The 18,750-nt window shown below is 44.3% G+C and overlaps 1 protein-coding gene across 1 annotated transcript in view; it reads left to right on the top strand.

Annotated features, from left to right (window-relative positions):
* LOC142948813 (mucin-5B-like) overlaps positions 1–18,750 on the top strand; it is a 53,256-nt gene that overhangs the window by 18,193 nt on the left and 16,313 nt on the right. Inside the window, exons 28-32 of the mRNA XM_076090923.1 lie at positions 605–648; positions 775–978; positions 8,738–9,629; positions 12,621–12,864; positions 18,583–18,712. Of these exons, the coding sequence (XP_075947038.1) occupies positions 605–648; positions 775–978; positions 8,738–9,629; positions 12,621–12,864; positions 18,583–18,712 (1,514 nt within the window). The remainder of the gene's footprint in view (positions 1–604; positions 649–774; positions 979–8,737; positions 9,630–12,620; positions 12,865–18,582; positions 18,713–18,750) is intronic.

The raw sequence follows: 18,750 nt of genomic DNA, 5'->3' as shown, positions 1-18,750 counted from the left end.
GGTAGGAAGATCTTAATTGAGGTTCACTCTTCTGAATAGGGAGATATAGGTAGTGTCTTCCAGACTGAATTTAGCTTTTTCATTTATATATTAGGGGTTAAGAGTTGGACTCCAGAAGAGAGGAGGGGTGTTTTGTAATCTAAATCCCTGGATAAGGGAATTTAGGGTACAGTCTGTTGGTAATATGAACAGGAAGAGGGAAAAAAGTACTATAACCATTCCACAAGTGGAAGTTAGTGACAGCAAAGGGTGCATGAGTGTTCTTGGTGAACAGAGGAGAGAAAGAAGAAGAGCAAGGGTACCGTGTGATGTAAATGATCAGATGCAACGTTTTAAAGTTGTTGGGACAGTTGCCTCATCTTCAGCTTTCAGTACATTTGGAGTCTATGTGTAACTAGAGTTTTGTATTAGAGTCCCCTTATAGTCCTCACTGTTTTCTGATCAGCTCCTCTACAGACATATTGCTCTGTCAATTGAATGCTAATGAAAACCAAACATTCCCTACCTCTGAGTAAGATTTGCTTTACATCATGAAATATAATTCTGGTTGCTCAAATAATGCTGAAGGTCAAAGATATGACTACCTTTTACTTTTATTTCAAAGCTCCTGTACTGTCTCTGGAATATCGTGCAGCTACGATGTGAACTGTAAGTATATGTACACACTGACTTTTTATAGCAACTTATTTGTTTATGTGTATAAACACACAAACACACATACATACACACACAGACTTTTTGAAGAATTGAAAATGTGATCCTCTTGATCTGCAGCTTGCTCATGCTATATTAATGGAAAAACCTACGAATATGGGGAAACCATCTACAACACAACGGATGGCCTGGGGAACTGCATCACAGCTAAATGTGGGGCCAATGGGACCGTAACCAGAAGCATGTACCTGTGCATTTCTACCACCACAGCTGGCCCTACAACTACTCCCTTTACATTCAGCACGGTTGAAAAGACAACTTCAGGTAACAAAATATATGAAAAAAAAGTATTCTTGCTTTCAGATTTTTGATAACTGATAAAAAAGCACTTTAATAATTTATAACAAAAATTAAAGGTACTTGAGGAATAAAGAAATGTGTATGGATTTCTTTAAAATTTACTAATTTTACACTGTTCACAAAATGTCTGATTTTACCACAGTTACTACAACACAATCAAGAACCACATTGGGATCCACAGCCAAACTTTCAGAAACGACTACATTAGAAAAAACTACAGGAAGCACTGGGACAACAACATCACCAAAAGTCACCACTGGCCCAGTAACAACCTCTACCACGGCTATTGTTGAAACAAAAACCTCAGTAGCGGTTGTCAAAACAACAAGCCCTGAAACAACAGTTGTAACATCAAAACCTTCTGATGTTACCATAACCACTAAAGTACCGTCAGTAACAACTCAAGGAACAACAACCAAACCTACAGAAACAACTACATCAGAACAAACTACAGGAAGTGTTGGGACAACAACAAGTATCCCAGAAACAACAGTTGTTGTAGTCACAGAAAGTTTAAAAACATCAACTGTTATTACAAAACCTAGTATTTTGAATACAACTATTGTGGTGTCAACCGTAACTTCAGGAACAACACTTAAAGGTACAACTTCCATTGGCCCAATAACACAGACACTTCCAGGCACCAACACTGTTTACACTACCAGACCAGCCATAACGACAAAGATTACTACAAGAGAAACACCTAAAGAAGTCACCACTGGCCCAGTAACATCCTCTACCACAGCTGTTGTTGAAACTACAACCTCAGTGGCGAGTGTAACAACAAGCCCTGAAACAACAGTTGTAACATCAAAACCTGCTGTTGTTACCACAACCACTGAAGTACCGTCAGTAACAACTAAGGGAACCACAGCCAATCCTCCAGAAACAACTACATCAGAACAAACAACAGGAAGTGTTGCGACAACAAAACCACCTAAAGAAGTCACCACTGGCCCAGTAACATCTACCACGTCTATTGTTGAAACGACAACCTCAGTGGCGAGTGTCTCAACAACAAGCCCTGAAACAACTGTTGTAACATCAAAACCTGCTGTTGTTACCACAACCACTGAATTACCGTCAGTAACAACTAAGGGAACCACAGCCAATCCTCCAGAAACAACTACATCAGAACAAACAACAGGAAGCGTTGTGACAACAAAACCACCTAAAGAAGTCACCACTGGCCCAGTAACAACCTCTACCACGGCTATTGTTGAAACTACAACCTCAGTGGCGAGTGTAACAACAACAAGCCCTGAAACAACAGTTGTAACATCAAAACCTGCTGTTGTTACCACAACCACTGAAGTACCGTCGGTAACAACCAAGGGAACCACAGCCAATCCTCCAGAAACAACTACATCAGAACAAACAACAGGAAGTGTTGCGACAACAAAACCACCTAAAGAAGTCACCACTGGCCCAGTAACAACCTCTACCACGTATATTGTTGAAACAACAACCTCAGTGGCGAGTGTCACAACAACAAGCCCTGAAACAACAGTTGTAACATCAAAACCTTCTGTAGTTACCACAACCACTGAAGTAGCGTCAGTAACAACCAAGGGAACCACAGCCAATCCTCCAGAAACAACTACATCAGAACAAACAATAGGAAGTGTTGCGACAACAAAACCACCTAAAGAAGTCACCACTGGCCCAGTAACAACATCTACCACGTCTATTGTTGAAACGACAACCTCAGTGGCGAGTGTCACAACAACAAGCCCTGAAACAACAGTTGTAACATCAAAACCTGCTGTTGTTACCACAACCATTGAAGTACCGTCAGTAACAACCAAGGGACCAACAGCCAATCCTCCAGAAACAACTACATCACAACAAACAACAGGAAGCGTTGTGACAACAAAACCACCTAAAGAAGTCACAACTGGCCCAGTAACAACCTCTACCACGGCTATTGTTGAAACTACAACCTCAGTGGCGAGTGTCACAACAAGCCCTGAAACAACAGTTGTAACATCAAAACCTTCTGTTGTTACCACAACCACTGAAGTAGCTTCAGTAACAACTAAGGGAACCACAGCCAATCCTCCAGAAACAACTACATCAGAACAAACAACAGGAAGCGTTGCGACAACAGAACCACCTAAAGAAGTCACCACTGGCCCAGTAACAACCTCTACCACAGCTATTGTTGAAACTACAACCTCAGTGGCGAGTGTCACAACAAGCCCTGAAACAACAGTTGTAACATCAAAACCTTCTGTTGTTACCACAACCACTGAAGTAGCGTCAGTAACAACTAAGGGAACCACAGCCAATCCTCCAGAAACTACATCAGAACAAACAACAGGAAGTGTTGCGACAACAGAACCACCTAAAGAAGTCACCACTGGCCCAGTAACAACATCTACCACGGCTATTGTTGAAACTACAACCTCAGTGGCGAGTGTCACAACAACAAGCCCTGAAACAACAGTTGTAACATCAAAACCTGCTGTTGTTACCACAACCACTAAAGTACCGTCAGTAACAACCAAGGGAACCACAGCCAATCCTCCAGAAACAACTACATCAGAACAAACAACAGGAAGCGTTGCGACAACAGAACCACCTAAAGAAGTCACCACTGGCCCAGTAACAACCTCTACCACGGCTATTGTTGAAACTACAACCTCAGTGGCGAGTGTCACAACGACAAGCCCTGAAACAACAGTTGTAACATCAAAACCTTCTGTTGTTACCACAACCACTGAAGTAGCTTCAGTAACAACTAAGGGAACCACAGCCAATCCTCCAGAAACAACTACATCAGAACAAACAACAGGAAGCGTTGCGACAACAGAACCACCTAAAGAAGTCACCACTGGCCCAGTAACAACCTCTACCACGACTATTGTTGAAACTACAACCTCAGTGGCGAGTGTAACAACAACAAGCCCTGAAACAACAGTTGTAACATCAAAACCTGCTGTTGTTACCACAACCACTGAAGTACCATCAGTAACAACCAAGGGAACCACAGCCAATCCTCCAGAAACTACATCAGAACAAACAACAGGAAGCGTTGCGACAACAAAACCACCTAAAGAAGTCACCACTGGCCCAGTAACAACCTCTACCACGGCTATTGTTGAAACTACAACCTCAGTGGCGAGTGTCACAACAACAAGCCCTGAAACAACAGTTGTAACATCAAAACCTGCTGTTGTTACCACAACCACTGAAGTAGCGTCAGTAACAACTAAGGGAACCACAGCCAATCCTCCAGAAACTACATCAGAACAAACAACAGGAAGCGTTGCGACAACAAAACCACCTAAAGAAGTCACCACTGGCCCAGTAACAACCTCTACCACTGCTATTGTTGAAACTACAACCTCAGTGGCGACTGTAACAACAACAAGCCCTGAAACAACAGTTGTAACATCAAAACCTTCTGTTGTTACCACAACCACTGAAGTAGCTTCAGTAACAACTAAGGGAACCACAGCCAATCCTCCAGAAACAACTACATCAGAACAAACAACAGGAAGCGTTGCGACAACAGAACCACCTAAAGAAGTCACCACTGGCCCAGTAACAACCTCTACCACGACTATTGTTGAAACTACAACCTCAGTGGCGAGTGTAACAACAACAAGCCCTGAAACAACAGTTGTAACATCAAAACCTGCTGTTGTTACCACAACCACTGAAGTACCATCAGTAACAACCAAGGGAACCACAGCCAATCCTCCAGAAACTACATCAGAACAAACAACAGGAAGCGTTGCGACAACAAAACCACCTAAAGAAGTCACCACTGGCCCAGTAACAACCTCTACCACGGCTATTGTTGAAACTACAACCTCAGTGGCGAGTGTCACAACAACAAGCCCTGAAACAACAGTTGTAACATCAAAACCTGCTGTTGTTACCACAACCACTGAAGTAGCGTCAGTAACAACTAAGGGAACCACAGCCAATCCTCCAGAAACTACATCAGAACAAACAACAGGAAGCGTTGCGACAACAAAACCACCTAAAGAAGTCACCACTGGCCCAGTAACAACCTCTACCACTGCTATTGTTGAAACTACAACCTCAGTGGCGACTGTAACAACAACAAGCCCTGAAACAACAGTTGTAACATCAAAACCTTCTGTTGTTACCACAACCACTGAAGTAGCTTCAGTAACAACTAAGGGAACCACAGCCAATCCTCCAGAAACAACTACATCAGAACAAACAACAGGAAGCGTTGCGACAACAGAACCACCTAAAGAAGTCACCACTGGCCCAGTAACAACCTCTACCACGACTATTGTTGAAACTACAACCTCAGTGGCGAGTGTAACAACAACAAGCCCTGAAACAACAGTTGTAACATCAAAACCTGCTGTTGTTACCACAACCACTGAAGTACCATCAGTAACAACCAAGGGAACCACAGCCAATCCTCCAGAAACTACATCAGAACAAACAACAGGAAGCGTTGCGACAACAAAACCACCTAAAGAAGTCACCACTGGCCCAGTAACAACCTCTACCATGGCTATTGTTGAAACTACAACCTCAGTGGCGAGTGTCACAACAACAAGCCCTGAAACAACAGTTGTAACATCAAAACCTGCTGTTGTTACCACAACCACTGAAGTAGTGTCAGTAACAACTAAGGGAACCACAGCCAATCCTCCAGAAACTACATCAGAACAAACAACAGGAAGCGTTGCGACAACAAAACCACCTAAAGAAGTCACCACTGGCCCAGTAACAACCTCTACCACTGCTATTGTTGAAACTACAACCTCAGTGGCGACTGTAACAACAACAAGCCCTGAAACAACAGTTGTAACATCAAAACCTGCTGTTGTTACCACAACCACTGAAGTACCGTCAGTAACAACCAAGGGAACCACAGCCAATCCTCCAGAAACAACTACATCAGAACAAACAACAGGAAGCGTTGCGACAACAGAACCACCTAAAGAAGTCACCACTGGCCCAGTAACAACCTCTACCATGGCTATTGTTGAAACTACAACCTCAGTGGCGAGTGTAACAACAACAAGCCCTGAAACAACAGTTGTAATATCAAAACCTTCTGTTGTTACCACAACCACTGAAGTAGCTTCAGTAACAACTAAGGGAACCACAGCCAATCCTCCAGAAACAACTACATCAGAACAAACAACAGGAAGTGTTGCGACAACAGAACCACCTAAAGAAGTCACCACTGGCCCAGTAACAACATCTACCACGGCTATTGTTGAAACTACAACCTCAGTGGCGAGTGTCACAACAACAAGCCCTGAAACAACAGTTGTAACATCAAAACCTGCTGTTGTTACCACAACCACTGAAGTACCGTCAGTAACAACCAAGGGAACCACAGCCAATCCTCCAGAAACAACTACATCAGAACAAACAACAGGAAGTGTTGCGATAACAAAACCACCTAAAGAAGTCACCACTGGCCCAGTAACAACCTCTACCACGGCTATTGTTGAAACTACAACCTCAGTGGCGAGTGTCACAACAACAAGCCCTGAAACAACAGTTGTAACATCAAAACCTGCTGTTGTTACCACAACCACTAAAGTACCGTCAGTAACAACCAAGGGAACCACAGCCAATCCTCCAGAAACAACTACATCAGAACAAACAACAGGAAGCGTTGCGACAACAGAACCACCTAAAGAAGTCACCACTGGCCCAGTAACAACCTCTACCATGGCTATTGTTGAAACTACAACCTCAGTGGCGAGTGTAACAACAACAAGCCCTGAAACAACAGTTGTAACATCAAAACCTGCTGTTGTTACCACAACCACTGAAGTACCGTCAGTAACAACCAAGGGACCAACAGCCAATCCTCCAGAAACAACTACATCAGAACAAACAACAGGAAGCGTTGCGACAACAAAACCACCTAAAGAAGTCACCACTGGCCCAGTAACAACCTCTACCACGGCTGTTGTTGAAACTACAACCTCAGTGGCGAGTGTCACAACAAGCCCTGAAACAACAGTTGTAACATCAAAACCTGCTGTTGTTACCACAACCACTGAAGTACCGTCAGTAACAACCAAGGGAACCACAGCCAATCCTCCAGAAACTACATCAGAACAAACAACAGGAAGCGTTGCGACAACAAAACCACCTAAAGAAGTCACCACTGGCCCAGTAACAACCTCTACCACTGCTATTGTTGAAACTACAACCTCAGTGGCGAGTGTAACAACAAGCCCTGAAACAACAGTTGTAACATCAAAACCTGCTGTTGTTACCACAACCACTAAAGTACCGTCAGTAACAACCAAGGGAACCACAGCCAATCCTCCACAAACAACTACATCAGAACAAACAACAGGAAGCATTGCGACAACAGAACCACCTAAAGAAGTCACCACTGGCCCAGTAACAACCTCTACCACGGCTATTGTTGAAACTACAACCTCAGTGGCGAGTGTCACAACAACAAGCCCTGAAACAACAGTTGTAACATCAAAACCTTCTGTTGTTACCACAACCACTGAAGTAGCTTCAGTAACAACTAAGGGAACCACAGCCAATCCTCCAGAAACAACTACATCAGAACAAACAACAGGAAGCGTTGCGACAACAGAACCACCTAAAGAAGTCACCACTGGCCCAGTAACAACCTCTACCACAGCTATTGTTGAAACTACAACCTCAGTGGCGAGTGTCACAACAAGCCCTGAAACAACAGTTGTAACATCAAAACCTGCTGTTGTTACCACAACCACTAAAGTACCGTCAGTAACAACCAAGGGAACCACAGCCAATCCTCCAGAAACAACTACATCAGAACAAACAACAGGAAGCGTTGCGACAACAGAACCACCTAAAGAAGTCACCACTGGCCCAGTAACAACCTCTACCACGGCTATTGTTGAAACTACAACCTCAGTGGCGAGTGTCACAACAACAAGCCCTGAAACAACAGTTGTAACATCAAAACCTTCTGTTGTTACCACAACCACTGAAGTAGCTTCAGTAACAACTAAGGGAACCACAGCCAATCCTCCAGAAACAACTACATCAGAACAAACAACAGGAAGCGTTGCGACAACAAAACCACCTAAAGAAGTCACCACTGGCCCAGTAACAACCTCTACCACAGCTATTGTTGAAACTACAACCTCAGTGGCGAGTGTCACAACAAGCCCTGAAACAACAGTTGTAACATCAAAACCTGCTGTTGTTACCACAACCACTGAAGTACCGTCAGTAACAACCAAGGGAACCACAGCCAATCCTCCAGAAACAACTACATCAGAACAAACAACAGGAAGTGTTGCGACAACAAAACCACCTAAAGAAGTCACCACTGGCCCAGTAACAACCTCTACCACGGCTATTGTTGAAACTACAACCTCAGTGGCGAGTGTCACAACAACAAGCCCTGAAACAACAGTTGTAACATCAAAACCTTCTGTTGTTACCACAACCACTGAAGTAGCTTCAGTAACAACTAAGGGAACCACAGCCAATCCTCCAGAAACAACTACATCAGAACAAACAACAGGAAGCGTTGCGACAACAGAACCACCTAAAGAAGTCACCACTGGCCCAGTAACAACCTCTACCACAGCTATTGTTGAAACTACAACCTCAGTGGCGAGTGTCACAACAAGCCCTGAAACAACAGTTGTAACATCAAAACCTTCTGTTGTTACCACAACCACTGAAGTAGCGTCAGTAACAACTAAGGGAACCACAGCCAATCCTCCAGAAACTACATCAGAACAAACAACAGGAAGTGTTGCGACAACAGAACCACCTAAAGAAGTCACCACTGGCCCAGTAACAACATCTACCACGACTATTGTTGAAACTACAACCTCAGTGGCGAGTGTCACAACAACAAGCCCTGAAACAACAGTTGTAACATCAAAACCTGCTGTTGTTACCACAACCACTAAAGTACCGTCAGTAACAACCAAGGGAACCACAGCCAATCCTCCAGAAACAACTACATCAGAACAAACAACAGGAAGCGTTGCGACAACAGAACCACCTAAAGAAGTCACCACTGGCCCAGTAACAACCTCTACCACGGCTATTGTTGAAACTACAACCTCAGTGGCGAGTGTCACAACAACAAGCCCTGAAACAACAGTTGTAACATCAAAACCTTCTGTTGTTACCACAACCACTGAAGTAGCTTCAGTAACAACTAATGGAACCACAGCCAATCCTCCAGAAACAACTACATCAGAACAAACAACAGGAAGCGTTGCGACAACAGAACCACCTAAAGAAGTCACCACTGGCCCAGTAACAACCTCTACCACGGCTATTGTTGAAACTACAACCTCAGTGGCGAGTGTAACAACAACAAGCCCTGAAACAACAGTTGTAACATCAAAACCTGCTGTTGTTACCACAACCACTGAAGTACCGTCAGTAACAACCAAGGGACCAACAGCCAATCCTCCAGAAACAACTACATCAGAACAAACAACAGGAAGTGTTGCGACAACAAAACCACCTAAAGAAGTCACCACTGGCCCAGTAACAACCTCTACCACGGCTGTTGTTGAAACTACAACCTCAGTGGCGAGTGTCACAACAAGCCCTGAAACAACAGTTGTAACATCAAAACCTGCTGTTGTTACCACAACCACTAAAGTACCGTCAGTAACAACCAAGGGAACCACAGCCAATCCTCCAGAAACAACTACATCAGAACAAACAACAGGAAGCGTTGCGACAACAGAACCACCTAAAGAAGTCACCACTGGCCCAGTAACAACCTCTACCACAGCTATTGTTGAAACTACAACCTCAGTGGCGAGTGTCACAACAAGCCCTGAAACAACAGTTGTAACATCAAAACCTTCTGTTGTTACCACAACCACTGAAGTAGCGTCAGTAACAACTAAGGGAACCACAGCCAATCCTCCAGAAACTACATCAGAACAAACAACAGGAAGTGTTGCGACAACAGAACCACCTAAAGAAGTCACCACTGGCCCAGTAACAACATCTACCACGACTATTGTTGAAACTACAACCTCAGTGGCGAGTGTCACAACAACAAGCCCTGAAACAACAGTTGTAACATCAAAACCTGCTGTTGTTACCACAACCACTAAAGTACCGTCAGTAACAACCAAGGGAACCACAGCCAATCCTCCAGAAACAACTACATCAGAACAAACAACAGGAAGCGTTGCGACAACAGAACCACCTAAAGAAGTCACCACTGGCCCAGTAACAACCTCTACCACGGCTATTGTTGAAACTACAACCTCAGTGGCGAGTGTCACAACAACAAGCCCTGAAACAACAGTTGTAACATCAAAACCTTCTGTTGTTACCACAACCACTGAAGTAGCTTCAGTAACAACTAAGGGAACCACAGCCAATCCTCCAGAAACAACTACATCAGAACAAACAACAGGAAGCGTTGCGACAACAGAACCACCTAAAGAAGTCACCACTGGCCCAGTAACAACCTCTACCACGGCTATTGTTGAAACTACAACCTCAGTGGCGAGTGTCACAACAACAAGCCCTGAAACAACAGTTGTAACATCAAAACCTTCTGTTGTTACCACAACCACTGAAGTAGCTTCAGTAACAACTAAGGGAACCACAGCCAATCCTCCAGAAACAACTACATCAGAACAAACAACAGGAAGCGTTGCGACAACAGAACCACCTAAAGAAGTCACCACTGGCCCAGTAACAACCTCTACCACGGCTATTGTTGAAACTACAACCTCAGTGGCGAGTGTAACAACAACAAGCCCTGAAACAGTTGTAACATCAAAACCTGCTGTTGTTACCACAACCACTGAAGTAGCGTCAGTAACAACTAAGGGAACCACAGCCAATCCTCCAGAAACTACATCAGAACAAACAACAGGAAGTGTTGCGACAACAGAACCACCTAAAGAAGTCACCACTGGCCCAGTAACAACATCTACCACGACTATTGTTGAAACTACAACCTCAGTGGCGAGTGTCACAACAACAAGCCCTGAAACAACAGTTGTAACATCAAAACCTGCTGTTGTTACCACAACCACTAAAGTACCGTCAGTAACAACCAAGGGAACCACAGCCAATCCTCCAGAAACAACTACATCAGAACAAACAACAGGAAGCGTTGCGACAACAGAACCACCTAAAGAAGTCACCACTGGCCCAGTAACAACCTCTACCACGGCTATTGTTGAAACTACAACCTCAGTGGCGAGTGTCACAACAACAAGCCCTGAAACAACAGTTGTAACATCAAAACCTTCTGTTGTTACCACAACCACTGAAGTAGCTTCAGTAACAACTAAGGGAACCACAGCCAATCCTCCAGAAACAACTACATCAGAACAAACAACAGGAAGCGTTGCGACAACAGAACCACCTAAAGAAGTCACCACTGGCCCAGTAACAACCTCTACCACGGCTATTGTTGAAACTACAACCTCAGTGGCGAGTGTAACAACAACAAGCCCTGAAACAACAGTTGTAACATCAAAACCTGCTGTTGTTACCACAACCACTGAAGTACCGTCAGTAACAACCAAGGGACCAACAGCCAATCCTCCAGAAACAACTACATCAGAACAAACAACAGGAAGTGTTGCGACAACAAAACCACCTAAAGAAGTCACCACTGGCCCAGTAACAACCTCTACCACGGCTGTTGTTGAAACTACAACCTCAGTGGCGAGTGTCACAACAAGCCCTGAAACAACAGTTGTAACATCAAAACCTGCTGTTGTTACCACAACCACTGAAGTACCGTCAGTAACAACCAAGGGAACCACAGCCAATCCTCCAGAAACAACTACATCAGAACAAACAACAGGAAGCGTTGCGACAACAAAACCACCTAAAGAAGTCACCACTGGCCCAGTAACAACCTCTACCACGGCTGTTGTTGAAACTACAACCTCAGTGGTGAGTGTCACAACAAGCCCTGAAACAACAGTTGTAACATCAAAACCTGCTGTTGTTACCACAACCACTGAAGTACCGTCAGTAACAACCAAGGGAACCACAGCCAATCCTCCAGAAACAACTACATCAGAACAAACAACAGGAAGTGTTGCGACAACAAAACCACCTAAAGAAGTCACCACTGGCCCAGTAACAACCTCTACCACGGCTATTGTTGAAACTACAACCTCAGTGGCGAGTGTCACAACAAGCCCTGAAACAACAGTTGTAACATCAAAACCTTCTGTTGTTACCACAACCACTGAAGTAGCGTCAGTAACAACTAAGGGAACCACAGCCAATCCTCCAGAAACTACATCAGAACAAACAACAGGAAGCGTTGCGACAACAAAACCACCTAAAGAAGTCACCACTGGCCCAGTAACAACCTCTACCACTGCTATTGTTGAAACTACAACCTCAGTGGCGAGTGTAACAACAAGCCCTGAAACAACAGTTGTAACATCAAAACCTGCTGTTGTTACCACAACCACTGAAGTACCGTCAGTAACAACCAAGGGAACCACAGCCAATCCTCCAGAAACAACTACATCAGAACAAACAACAGGAAGCGTTGCGACAACAAAACCACCTAAAGAAGTCACCACTGGCCCAGTAACAACCTCTACCACGGCTATAGTTGAAACTACAACCTCAGTGGCGAGTGTCACAACAAGCCCTGGAACAACAGTTGTAACATCAAAACCTGCTATTGTTACCACAACCACTGAAGTACTGTCAGTAACAACCAAGGGAACCACAGCAAATCCTCCAGAAACAACTACATCAGAACAAACAACAGGAAGTGTTGCGACAACAAAACCACCTAAAGAAGTCACCACTGGCCCAGTAACAACCTCTACCACGGCTATTGTTGAAACTACAACCTCAGTGGCGAGTGTCACAACAACAAGCCCTGAAACAACAGTTGTAACATCAAAACCTGCTGTTGTTACCACAACCACTGAAGTACCGTCAGTAACAACCAAGGGAACCACAGCCAATCCTCCAGAAACAACTACATCAGAACAAACAACAGGAAGCGTTGCGACAACAAAACCACCTAAAGAAGTCACCACTGGCCCAGTAACAACCTCTACCACGGCTGTTGTTGAAACGACAACCTCAGTGGCGAGTGTCACAACAAGCCCTGAAACAACAGTTGTAACATCAAAACCTTCTGTTGTTACCACAACCACTGAAGTAGCGTCAGTAACAACTAAGGGAACCACAGCCAATCCTCCAGAAACTACATCAGAACAAACAACAGGAAGCGTTGCGACAACAAAACCACCTAAAGAAGTCACCACTGGCCCAGTAACAACCTCTACCACTGCTATTGTTGAAACTACAACCTCAGTGGCGAGTGTAACAACAACAAGCCCTGAAACAACAGTTGTAACATCAAAACCTGCTGTTGTTACCACAACCACTGAAGTACCGTCAGTAACAACCAAGGGAACCACAGCCAATCCTCCCGAAACAACTACATCAGAACAAACAACAGGAAGCGTTGCGACAACAAAACCACCTAAAGAAGTCACCACTGGCCCAGTAACAACCTCTACCACGGCTATTGTTGAAACTTCAACCTCAGTGGCGAGTGTCACAACAAGCCCTGAAACAACAGTTGTAACATCAAAACCTGCTGTTGTTACCACAACCACTGAAGTACCGTCAGTAACAACCAAGGGAACCACAGCCAATCCTCCAGAAACAACTACATCAGAACAAACAACAGGAAGCGTTGCGACAACAGAACCACCTAAAGAAGTCACCACTGGCCCAGTAACAACCTCTACCACGGCTATTGTTGAAACTACAACCTCAGTGGCGAGTGTCACAACAACAAGCCCTGAAACAACAGTTGTAACATCAAAACCTTCTGTTGTTACCACAACCACTGAAGTAGCTTCAGTAACAACTAAGGGAACCACAGCCAATCCTCCAGAAACAACTACATCAGAACAAACAACAGGAAGCGTTGCGACAACAGAACCACCTAAAGAAGTCACCACTGGCCCAGTAACAACATCTACCACGACTATTGTTGAAACTACAACCTCAGTGGCGAGTGTCACAACAACAAGCCCTGTAACAACAGTTGTAACATCAAAACCTTCTGTTGTTACCACAACCACTGAAGTAGCTTCAGTAACAACTAAGGGTACCACAGCCAATCCTCCAGAAACAACTACATCAGAACAAACAACAGGAAGTGTTGCGACAACAAAACCACCTAAAGAAGTCACAACTGGCCCAGTAACAACATCTACCACGACTATTGTTGAAACTACAACCTCAGTGGCGAGTGTCACAACAACAAGCCCTGAAACAACAGTTGTAACATCGAAACCTTCTGTTGTTACCACAACCATTGAAGTACCGTCAGTAACAACCAAGGGACCAACAGCCAATCCTACAGAAACAACTACATCACAACTAACAACAGGAAGCGTTGTGACAACAAAACCACCTAAAGAAGTCACAACTGGCCCAGTAACAACATCTACCACGACTATTGTTGAAACTACAACCTCAGTGGCGAGTGTCACAACAACAAGCCCTGAAACAACAGTTGTAACATCAAAACCTGCTGTTGTTACCACAACCACTGAAGTAGCTTCAGTAACAACTAAGGGAACCACAGCCAATCCTCCAGAAACAACTACATCAGAACAAACAACAGGAAGTGTTGCGACAACAAAACCACCTAAAGAAGTCACCACTGGCCCAGTAACAACATCTACCACGACTATTGTTGAAACGACAACCTCAGTGGCGAGTGTCACAACAACAAGCCCTGAAACAACAGTTGAAACATCAAAACCTGCTGTTGTTACCACAACCACTGAAGTACCGTCAGTAACAACCAAGGGAACCACAGCCAATCCTCCAGAAACAACTACATCAGAACAAACAACAGGAAGTGTTGCGACAACAAAACCACCTAAAGAAGTCACCACTGGCCCAGTAACAACATCTACCACGACTATTGTTGAAACGACAACCTCAGTGGCGAGTGTCACAACAACAAGCCCTGAAACAACAGTTGTAACATCAAAACCTGCTGTTGTTACCACAACCACTGAAGTACCGTCAGTAACAACCAAGGGAACCACAGCCAATCCTCCAGAAACAACTACATCAGAACAAACAACAGGAAGTGTTGCGACAACAAAACCACCTAAAGAAGTCACCACTGGCCCAGTAACAACCTCTATCACGGCTATTGTTGAAACTACAACCTCAGTGGCGAGTGTCACAACAACAAGCCCTGAAACAACAGTTGTAACATCAAAACCTGCTGTTGTTACCACAACCACTGAAGTACCGTCAGTAACAACCAAGGGAACCACAGCCAATCCTCCAGAAACAACTATATCACAACAAACAACAGGAAGTGTTGCGACAACAAAACCACCGAAAGAAGTCACCACTGGCCCAGTAACAACCTCTATCACGGCTATTGTTGAAACTACAACCTCAGTGGCGAGTGTCACAACAACAAGCCCTGAAACAACAGTTGTAACATCAAAACCTTCTGTTGTTACCACAACCACTGAAGTACCGTCAGTAACAACCAAGGGAACCACAGCCAATCCTCCAGAAACAACTACATCAGAACAAACAACAGGAAGTGTTGCGACAACAAAACCACCGACAGAAGTCACCACTGGCCCAGTAACAACCTCTACCACATCTATTGTTGAAACTACAACCTCAGTGGCGAGTGTCACAACAACAAGCCCTGAAACAACAGTTGTAACATCAAAACCTTCTGTTGTTACCACAACCACTGAAGTACCGTCAGTAACAACCAAGGGAACCACAGCCAATCCTCCAGAAACAACTACATCACAACAAACAACGGGAAGTGTTGCGACAACAAAACCACCTAAAGAAGTCACCACTGGCCCAGTAACAACCTCTACCACAGCTATTGTTGAAACTACAACCTCAGTGGCGAGTGTCACAACAACAAGCCCTGAAACAACAGTTGTAACATCAAAACCTGCTGTTGTTACCACAACCACTGAAGTACTGTCAGTAACAACCAAGGGAACCACAGCCAATCCTCCAGAAACAACTACATCACAACAAACAACAGGAAGTGTTGCGACAACAAAACCACCTAAAGAAGTCACCACTGGCACAGTAACAACATCTACCACGTCTATTGTTGAAACGACAACCTCAGTGGCGAGTGTCACAACAACAAGCCCTGAAACAACAGTTCTAACATCAAAACCTTCTGTTGTTACCACAACCACTGAAGTACCGTCAGTAGCAACCAAGGGAACCACAGCCAATCCTCCAGAAACAACTACATCAGAACAAACAACAGGAAGTGTTGCGACAACAAAACCACCTAAAGAAGTCACCACTGGCCCAGTAACAACATCTACCACGACTATTGTTGAAACGACAACCTCAGTGGCGAGTGTCACAACAAGCACTGAAACAACAGTTGTAACATCAAAACCTTCTGTTGTTACCACAACCACTGAAGTACCATCAGTAACAACCAAGGGAACCACAGCCAATCCTCCAGAAACAACTACATCACAACAAACAACAGGAAGTGTTGCGACAACAAAACCACCTAAAGAAGTCACCACTGGCCCAGTAACAACCTCTACCACAGCTATTGTTGAAACTACAACCTCAGTGGCGAGTGTCACAACAACAAGCCCTGAAACAACAGTTGTAACATCAAAACCTGCTGTTGTTACCACAACCACTGAAGTACCGTCAGTAACAACCAAGGGAACCACAGCCAATCCTCCAGAAACAACTACATCAGAACAAACAACAGGAAGTGTTGCGACAACAAAACCACCTAAAGAAGTCACCACTGGCCCAGTAACAACATCTACCACGTCTATTGTTGAAATGACAACCTCAGTGGCGAGTGTCACAACAACAAGCCCTGAAACAACAGTTGTAACATCAAAACCTGCTGTTGTTACCACAACCACTGAAGTACCGTCAGTAACAACCAAGGGACCAACAGCCAATCCTCCAGAAACAACTACATCACAACAAACAACAGGAAGCGTTGTGACAACAAAACCACCTAAAGAAGTCACAACTGGCCCAGTAACAACATCTACCACGACTATTGTTGAAACTACAACCTCAGTGGCGAGTGTCACAACAACAAGCCCTGAAACAACAGTTGTAACATCAAAACCTTCTGTTGTTACCACAACCACTGAAGTAGCTTCAGTAACAACTAAGGGAACCACAGCCAATCCTCCAGAAACAACTACATCAGAACAAACAACAGGAAGTGTTGCGACAACAAAACCACCTAAAGAAGTCACCACTGGCCCAGTCACAACATCTACCACGACTATTGTTGAAACGACAACCTCAGTGGCGAGTGTCACAACAACAAGCCCTGAAACAACAGTTGTAACATCAAAACCTGCTGTTGTTACCACAACCACTGAAGTACCGTCAGTAACAACCAAGGGAACCACAGCCAATCCTCCAGAAACAACTACATCAGAACAAACAACAGGAAGTGTTGCGACAACAAAACCACCTAAAGAAGTCACCACTGGCCCAGTAACAACCTCTATCACGGCTATTGTTGAAACTACAACCTCAGTGGCGAGTGTCACAACAACAAGCCCTGAAACAACAGTTGTAACATCAAAACCTGCTGTTGTTACCACAACCACTGAAGTACCGTCAGTAACAACCAAGGGAACCACAGCCAATCCTCCAGAAACAACTACATCACAACAAACAACAGGAAGTGTTGCGACAACAAAACCACCGAAAGAAGTCACCACTGGCCCAGTAACAACCTCTACCACGGCTATTGTTGAAACTACAACCTCAGTGGCGAGTGTCACAACAACAAGCCCTGAAACAACAGTTGTAACATCAAAACCTTCTGTTGTTACCACAACCACTGAAGTACCGTCAGTAACAACCAAGGGAACCACAGCCAATCCTCCAGAAACAACTACATCAGAACAAACAACAGGAAGTGTTGCGACAACAAAACCACCGAAAGAAGTCACCACTGGCCCAGTAACAACCTCTACCACGTCTATTGTTGAAACTACAACCTCAGTGGCGAGTGTCACAACAACAAGCCCTGAAACAACAGTTGTAACATCAAAACCTTCTGTTGTTACCACAACCACTGAAGTACCGTCAGTAACAACCAAGGGAACCACAGCCAATCCTCCAGAAACAACTACATCACAACAAACAACGGGAAGTGTTGCGACAACAAAACCACCTAAAGAAGTCACCACTGGCCCAGTAACAACCTCTACCACAGCTATTGTTGAAACTACAACCTCAGTGGCGAGTGTCACAACAACAAGCCCTGAAACAACAGTTGTAACATCAAAACCTGCTGTTGTTACCACAACCACTGAAGTACCGTCAGTAACAACCAAGGGAACCACAGCCAATCCTCCAGAAACAACTACATCAGAACGAACAACAACAAAAATCCCAGAAACAACAGTTGTTGTAGTCACAGAAAGTCCACAAACATCAACTGTTATTACAAAACCTGTCATTTTGAATACAACAACTATTGTGATGTCAACTGTAACTTCAGGAGCAACACTTAAAGGTACAACTTCCATTGGCCCAATAACACAGACACTTCCAGGCAGCACAACTGTTTACACTACCAGACCAGCCAGATCTACAGTTGTTTCTACACCACCTCCATTAACCACAACTACAACATTATGTGTCTGCATTGTCAATGGGACTACACATCGTCCTGGTAGGTGATTTTTCATTTTCCATTTTCACATTATCATT

This window comes from Anarhichas minor, unplaced genomic scaffold, assembly GCF_050575085.1.
Source record: "Anarhichas minor isolate MPS153535 unplaced genomic scaffold, ASM5057508v1 ptg000013l, whole genome shotgun sequence".
Taxonomy (NCBI): Eukaryota; Metazoa; Chordata; class Actinopteri; order Perciformes; family Anarhichadidae; genus Anarhichas; species Anarhichas minor.
This window is presented reverse-complemented; position numbering and strand designations above follow the sequence as displayed.